Source organism: Quercus lobata, chromosome 1, assembly GCF_001633185.2.
Source record: "Quercus lobata isolate SW786 chromosome 1, ValleyOak3.0 Primary Assembly, whole genome shotgun sequence".
Taxonomy (NCBI): Eukaryota; Viridiplantae; Streptophyta; class Magnoliopsida; order Fagales; family Fagaceae; genus Quercus; species Quercus lobata.
Window position 1 is genome coordinate 16,476,387 of NC_044904.1, and position 8,039 is coordinate 16,484,425.

At 36.9% G+C, this 8,039-nt stretch overlaps 1 protein-coding gene across 1 annotated transcript; it reads left to right on the plus strand.

Annotated features, from left to right (window-relative positions):
• The first annotated feature begins 446 nt into the window (after positions 1-446).
• Positions 447-5,100, plus strand: LOC115981168 (zinc finger CCCH domain-containing protein 1-like). Its single transcript, XM_031103342.1, has 4 exons — positions 447-539; positions 1,194-1,239; positions 1,369-2,201; positions 3,230-5,100. The coding sequence occupies exons 2-4, from the start codon at positions 1,203-1,205 to the stop codon at positions 3,332-3,334; spliced, it is 975 nt and encodes a 324-aa protein (XP_030959202.1). The 5' UTR covers positions 447-539; positions 1,194-1,202; the 3' UTR covers positions 3,335-5,100.
• Positions 5,101-8,039: the final 2,939 nt, after the last annotated feature.

The following is an 8,039-nucleotide window of genomic DNA, read 5'->3' on the forward strand; positions in this document are numbered from 1 at the left end:
AGTGTAGAGCAAATGAGAAATAGAACCTGATTTATATAAAAAGTATTGTTATAGTTTCACTGAACAATAACAAGTTTTTAGCAATCTCAACCTGCATAAATTAAAAAAAAAAAAATTTAAGCACAAGCATAACAAAAATTTAAGCACAGCCATAACACTGACACAAGACTTATTAATAAGACCTACCAAAAAAAAAAAAAAAAAAAAAAAAACCAAATTCCTATCTATAACCCAAAAAAAAAAAAAAAAATGCAGGCTTTAAAAAAAAAAAAAAAAAAAAAAAACTTGAAGGCCCAAACTTAACGCCCAGTCCAGGGAGGGTCCAGGCAGCCATAATGATAAACAAAGCTACAAAGCAGCCAAGGAGGGCCCAAATAAACAAAGTAATCTTAAGTTCTTAACAAATAAAAGCCCAAATATTTATTATAATTTTATACCTGATTCCTGAACCTAATCAGAACCTGATACGGGACACGGTGAGGTGAGCAGTTGAGACTTGAGAGAGGCGGAGAGCAGAGAATCAGAGACCAGAGAGAAAGGTAAAATTTTTAGGGTTTTGATTTGTGATTGTTTTGTGGTTAATATCTTAGATCGGATTTGTAGTTTATCTGGTTGTTTTTTGGTCAATGATTTTGTTTAGAACCAATGTTTAATAGGATTTACCAATTTTTTTTTTTTTTTTTGGTTAAAAGGATGTGCCAGATTTTTTTTGTAATTCATTTGAAACTAAATTTTGTACTACCCGGTTGGTTCTTTTCTAAAATTTTGGGGGCCTTAGGCAATTGCCTAACTCGCCTAAGGGAAGGGCCGGCCCTGGTGGTTAGAAGTAGGCTGTTTGATGAAATTCTTCAAAGAGGTAGAAACTACTTTACTTTTTGTCTGTTTAGGGTCTCATGCCTCGCCAATACTAAGACGAACTTATTTCTAAGAAACGGAGTTACAATCCCACCAAATATAGTTGAATTGTTTGTTAGTACACTCTTTAGTGTCGCTGAAGTATCTGTGTGTGTGTGTATGTATCATTGTAGTATCTATATGTATCTATATGTATCATTGTATATTTTTGTCAGGTTGATTATGGTCTTTTGTGTAGATTCCAAATTTGCCGTAGTTTCTATTAATTTGGCTTAATATTCTGTAATATTTTCTGAAGCATTAGTATGGGACTGACACTATATGTTAATGATTTTCAGGAGTCCTTAATGGCAGATTCGGGTGAAAATCAACAGCCTGAACAAGGTATAATTCTTCTGTTGTAATCCCTTCTCTTTCTTTGTATATTCACCATTTGGATACCATTCTTATCTTTTGTTTTTGTGGTTATTTGCTATTTTCATCCCAAAATATTTATAATCTTTGTCTTTTCAGTTTGCAACTTTTTCAGAAAGCCTTCAAGGAATAAAAACATCAGAAAAAGAACAGTTGATGAAGAAGATGAGGATGATTCAAAAACAGAAGGCTCATTCTTACACAGTCAAAAGAAAACCATAAAGCCTGACAATAAGCTGTATTTTTCGACTGGATCCTCTAAGAACAAAACGTCTACTGAAGCAAAGGAAGAACCTGAGAAGCCAATTTTTCAGTTTGAGTCTTCAAGGGAAATTCAAGTTGAACATGATAGCAGAGCGACAGCAACTCTAGAAACTGAGACCGATTTCTCAAGAGATGCTCGTGCATTGCGTGAGAGATCTCTTAAGCAAGCAGAGGAGGCTTTGAAGGGGAAAGGAAAAAGCTCTGGGGATGAAAAGTTGTATAGAGGAATTAATGGATATACCGATTACAAGGCTGGTTTCCGAAGAGAGCAAACGGTTGCTAGTGAGAAAGCTGGCGGAGCACATGGGCCTTTGAGGGCTTCTGCTCACATAAGAGTTTCAGCGAGATTTGATTATCAACCGGACATATGTAAGGATTACAAAGAGACTGGTTATTGTGGGTATGGAGATTCTTGTAAGTTTATGCATGATCGAGGGGATTACAAGTCTGGATGGCAAATGGAGAAGGAGTGGGATGAAGCAGAGAAAGTAAGGAAGAGAAATCTAGCTTTGGGATTAGATGATGAGGATGATGGTGGTGTAGACCCTGGTGAGGAAGATGATGATGATGATTCGTTGCCCTTTGCATGTTTCATTTGCAGGCAGCCTTTTGTTGATGCTGTTGTAACCAAGTGCAAGCACTATTTCTGTGAGCATTGCGCATTAAAGGTATTCCTTCTATACCAACTTAAATTATGGAGCATAATCAGTCTACTGTTTGTGAATTTATGATGCCTGTTTAAATTTTAAGAGTGAACCTGGCAATGGATTAAATTGCAGACTTGTAGTTTATGAAACATGACAAAGTGTAGGCTTGTTAGAAAGATTTATTACCAGTGTTGTCCCCTCCCCAATACTAGTAGCACATACTTACACACTTATGTACATATGTAAACTAGTTAAATTTTTAGATGAGGAGCTCTGCCATGCAAATTAATGATACAATCAAATGCTATGAGTGAATTTTTCAGCAAGATGCTGACAGATGGGTTTCCAATGCACTAACATGGAAAACTTAGAGCTGGTTTAAGTTTGAGAAAAAATTCAGGTGTCATAATTATTCTCAAAGTTCAAGGTTGCATTTCTGTCAAGACATATTTTGCCTAGGTATGGTAGTGGGTTCTTATAATGGGCTTAGGGTTTGTGCATGGATCAAACACATAAGGTTGTTATATGGGTGTAAATAACTTGATGATTAGGGTTTATAAACTTATTTCTTAGTGAAGTCTTTCAAAACATGTTTTTTCTGTATAAGTAGTTTGAAGTCCTATTTATTAGAGAACTGAGTTATGCTTTTTTTTTCTTTGTGGTTTCAATTTTGAGCCAATTGCTTGTTAAATTTAAGCCAACTGTTGAGTCTGCAATTTTGGGCATTCAGTCAAGGTGTATGTTGGGTCCAACAAATCAATGTGGTCATCAGATCTAGGATTTCCTTTTGATTGTTGTCATAAAATCTCTTATTATGAAGTTTCTAGCAAGATTGATTATGCAGCTGATGACACGAGCTTTTAGCAAATTGCATTGTCAAAACAACTTTGTTAAAAATATATATATCATGTTGTCATTTTTATTTGTTTTTGTTCTGTGCTTAAGCATGGCCAAAGGTTTCCTACAAAACATGTCAGTCTGATTTCATTGTTGCCCATCTCTCCTTTATTTGAAAGTGTATTCTAACTGGAGGCTCTTCTCTTTTTCAGCATCACACAAAGAACAAGAAATGCTTTGTTTGCAACAAACCTACTCTTGGCATTTTCAATACAGCTCATGAGATACGCAAAAGGATTGCCACAGAGGGTAAATAATAGTCGCTCGGTTGTTCGTCGTGCTCTTTGGTTTGTAACTTATTGGAATGATTTTTTTTTTTTTTTGGTTAGCATTTAAAGAGGAAGTTTCCTTATCAGTCTCTCTTTTTCCTAGAATGTCTGGCAAAATTCTCTTTAACTAGAGATCTTATTGAAGGAAAGCAATTTAAGTAGGAGTACTATTGTAGGTTTCTGCAGAATTTAATTAGTATTGGGTATCTGAGAAAGCAAACAGATTTGCTCAATTTCCTATTTGGAACAATTTGTTTAATTAGGTGGAGACTGTTTCATACATTGGATCCAAAAGGACACAGGTCATGACATTGAAGTTTCTTTTTTGTTTTTGTTTTCTATGATCCTGATTTATATGTCTTAACCTGATATGTAAGAAACTTTTATGATATTTCAGATTAGCTTTAATAAGTAAATAGACTTAACATATTAGTCATTCTCTTTTATTGGGGGATTATTGGGAAATTACCTTTTAAATATTTTCTGGTGAGAAACAAAGTTCCAGTTTTCTGCTTTTGCTAATTGGGTGTTCAAATGATCACAAAAGAGGAAGGTTTGGAGCTCTATGTAGACATGGTACTTGGCAGGGCTGTTTATGATGTGTGCACCCAGATGTGTCACGGGAAATATGTTTGGTTTCCTTCTCCTCTACATTGATGAAGAGGCGAAGAGGCTGTGTTAACCTGGTATATCTAGTTTTTGAAGATGGAAGATTGTGTGATCAGTACATAACATGACATACATGAGCAATGGGTTCTTGCCTCTGCTGTGATATGTGAGCTCGCACTTTGGGCACTGGGTGTTGCTGAGACCATGGTTGTTTGATGTCAGAAGAGCACATTTTGCTTGGTGGGTAAGAGTTCATTGGTGAAAGGTTCTGGTGGCTACAGGCCTGCATTTAGGATGTCAAGAGTTCCTGTTGATGGTATGAAATATTTTGAAGGGTAGGGAGGTGGCAGAGGCAATTGGAAGGGATAGGAGAGAACAGCAGACATTGGCAGAATTTGAGACATAGGTTTAGAGGACACTTATTGGCTGATCCTGGTGAGCTTTGTGACCTTGGGGAGCATTTGACTTTTATTTGCCTCTTGCAATTATTAATTTCTTTCTTTTATGGGTAAGTGCCATATTTACTTCCATTTATATTTTTGTAGAAAGGATTTCTCTCTATGAATTGTACAATTAAATAGCTGGTTCCAGTTTTGACCTTTTTTTCACATTGTTTGACTTCTGTTTTTCTGAGTGTTTCATGTAGTTGAACCAAATTCAAATGATGCTGCCCCATCCTCAGTTGTATATGCCATTTGTATTGAAATTCTTCTATATTTTGATGTTGAATTAATTGAGTTGGATGATTGCCAATGAGCTCTAAGTCAAATGGCACCCCCTCCCCATGCAAGTAAAGGTGGAGGGTGAGGTCAACCAATGGAATGCTTGTGTAATTGGCAATAACAAATTCACTTTTGTTGGATTATGGCTTAAGGATTATATTGAATAGCATCTTAAATGGTTGATAAGCAGCTAGTTCTCTATCTGGATCAGCTTGGCAGCTGTTTACTTTGATTTGAAGAAGCATGTCAACTGGAAAGGTAGCTTTGCTTTGTCAAGTGCAAAATTTTTCTTGTTGAAACTAAAGAGGATCGAGTTGTTGAATTGTTGGGACATGAGCTGATTGTATTAGTCCTATTTTTTAGAAAACCTTTTTTATGAGATGATGGGAATGTAGGCCTCTGGCTTTTGCCTTTTATTCTTTACTTGAATATATGCCATTGTAGACATTTTGCTGTTTCATTTTTCATTTATCAGAGATAAATTTATAGAAAATACATCCACAAGTATAAACATAGAATTCAATGAGCCTGTGCCCAAGAATGGGTCTTTTACTCATAATATGCTTCACTATACATGCGTAGAATCTTGACATCATGATTTGCAGATCCTTACCGATATTTTGAATTAATCTTGCATTGTAAATGCTTTAAAGTTTGAGTATCTGTTATAGATCAATAGAATTGGATGTGTACCTAAGGATGACTTTAATTTCTTCTCTTTCTTGTATGATGTTTTTAGTATCCTTTTTTGATATAAAATAAAAAAAAAAAAAAAAAAAAAAAATTAAAATTAAAACCTTGATGGTGATAAATGTTCACCTCAATTTGTGGTTCTCTTTTGGGAGCTGAGAAGGCACACTATGTTGCTAGAGAGTATAGATCCCATCTCAGCGTTGAAGACTTACATGATCTAGATCATTCTAGCCAGTGAAGTAGAGTTTAAGGCCATAGAAAAGAAGATACATCAAGCGGTTAAGGATGCCAAGGAGTTTGCAGTTGAGAGCCCTATTTGGCTATTTCTACACACAGTCAGCTCTCAAAGAATGTCTTTGCGTATCCAAAAGGTTTTGGAATTTGATCTGATTGGCGATTTAGATTTGAGGGTCCAAAATTCTAAAGGCACTGCTCATGCACAACCTTTTAAGATTTGGACATCATGCAATCTACTTGCTTTGGCATTCAGTTTATGGATGCATGGTTCTAATGTAAGCAGGATTTGTTCTTTAGGTTGCATACTATATTTCCAAATAGTTTTGTCCGCTTATGTTCTAAATTTGTGATTTTTGTTGGACTACGGTTTGGAATGACAAAGCCTAAGCCCAGCTTCCATATTTTCCATTGATGTTGCTGTAGTTAGTGGGTTTTATGTTGATTGGTCACATAGCAGTTTTCCTAAATGAATTTCTAAGGTGATCAAAGATTCAACACATGTTTAAGGGGATGTGGTTTTTCACAACCTAAATTAAATTTAACGTGATTAATATTCCACACAACATGCTCAAGTAGCTAGGCATAAATACTTGAGCATCTTGTGTCAACTTATATACTAATCATGAATTGACGCATAAACATTATATAAATTTGGGTGTGAGAAGGGGTTTGTTCTAGGCATTATTAATATTGAAAGCATTTCGAGTCCTTTATAATAATAACCGAGTCCAAAAGATCCATAGTAGCTACTGCCTAAAAAACTCGCAAGATTCAAATTTTTATAAAAGAGAATAAGAACACAGGCTGTACTTTAATTTCATTTTCATACATATGCAGTCACAAAAAGCAAAATTTGAAAACTGTAGTTCTCATCCATTACATGAAAGAATATCAAAGAAAAAAAAAACTTGCTACTATAAACTACAATCTAATTAAGTCGGCATCTTCAACCTGCAAATAGGACAGTAATGGCTATTATTCAGCCACTCAACAATGCATTGCTGATGAAAGATGTGAGAACAAGGCATGCATGTGACACTCGAACCAACTGGAAAATCCTCCAAGCAGATGATACAAGAAGTATCAGTAGAGCTCGAGTTAAGCCTTCCTTCCTTCAAAGCCGCGATGGCTGATGGAGCAGCAGGTGTAAAAATATGGTCTTCTCCTTCAAATTCCAAACTCACACTATACGTTGTGACAATATTCAAATACACACGCATCAACAAATTTACTGTAGTAGGGAAATATTTAGAATAATCGAGCAAAACCCCATGAGCCCTCGCAATGATCTGAAGCACCAACTTCTCGCGTTGCTAGGGGTCGAGTTGATCTAAGGAAGGAGGCAAAAGTTAAGAGAGTTTTGGATACAAGAAATCAACATCTCGATTGAGAAACTCTTGTTGAAGAATCTCAACGGTGGTGAGTTCGGTTATTGGGAATTGGGTTTGGTGTTGAACTTCATCATATTCAGCATCTCTGAAGATATGATGATGGGTGGAGTCGGGGTGTAGATGAAAGACAATAGTAGATGGGTTATTGCATGAAAGCCTTTCGTGGGTTAATCCCATGTCCCACGTAGTTGCTTTATCTCGAACCACCACGGGCATGGCTAACTACACTACACTGTCACTGCAACAGGAGAGAGAGAGAGAGCCTTATAATTTTGCAAAAGAGAGAAACTGAGTTTGTGATATGAAAAATGGAAAGTAACACCAACTTTCACTTATATGTGTAGAATTGTGAGAGGCGGTGGAGAAAACTTTTCGAATGAGAAGAGGAAAGATTATTTTTCCTATAGGTGGTATTTTTTTTTTTTTTACCCCACACAATAGCCCCTCAAAATCCTGCTGTCCGGCTCCTCGGGTAGAGAGGAGGGTTTTGGTGATATTGGGCCTTTGTTTCGGCTTGCCACGTCAGGCCCTCCACTAAAGGCCAGAGCCTTTTCGTTTGCCCAAGGCACGCTCCCGGCTGCGAGACATTCTTTTAATCTATCCAAGCCGCGTCCCTATCGCTTCGGTATACGAGGCGTGTTTTAATGAGGGTTCCTTCACCAGGTGACATAAATTCAACGGTTCAAGATCACTTTGGAAATTGAGCGAGATTTATTTCGCTTGTAATTTCTTTTTGGAGATTTGGGGGAATTGATTGCCACCAAATTTGCCTCCCATAGAAGAAGCATGGTGGGAGGTCATTCCCTTTATTTGCAGACCCTTTAAGCTTTTCAAATTCCTAACTCTCCAATTGTGCCCAAAGTCCTCATTGCCAGTGTGACTAAGCCTTAGGAGGTGAAATGGTCAAGGCTAGGGTGAGGGTAAAGGAACCATACCCTTTTCAGAAGCCTTGGGTATCCTCGAGATTCAAAATGGCCCAGTTAGGGCAAGGGAGACAAAGGCTCAAGACATTTTTTCTCCTCGACAAGGCAAGAAAGGAGC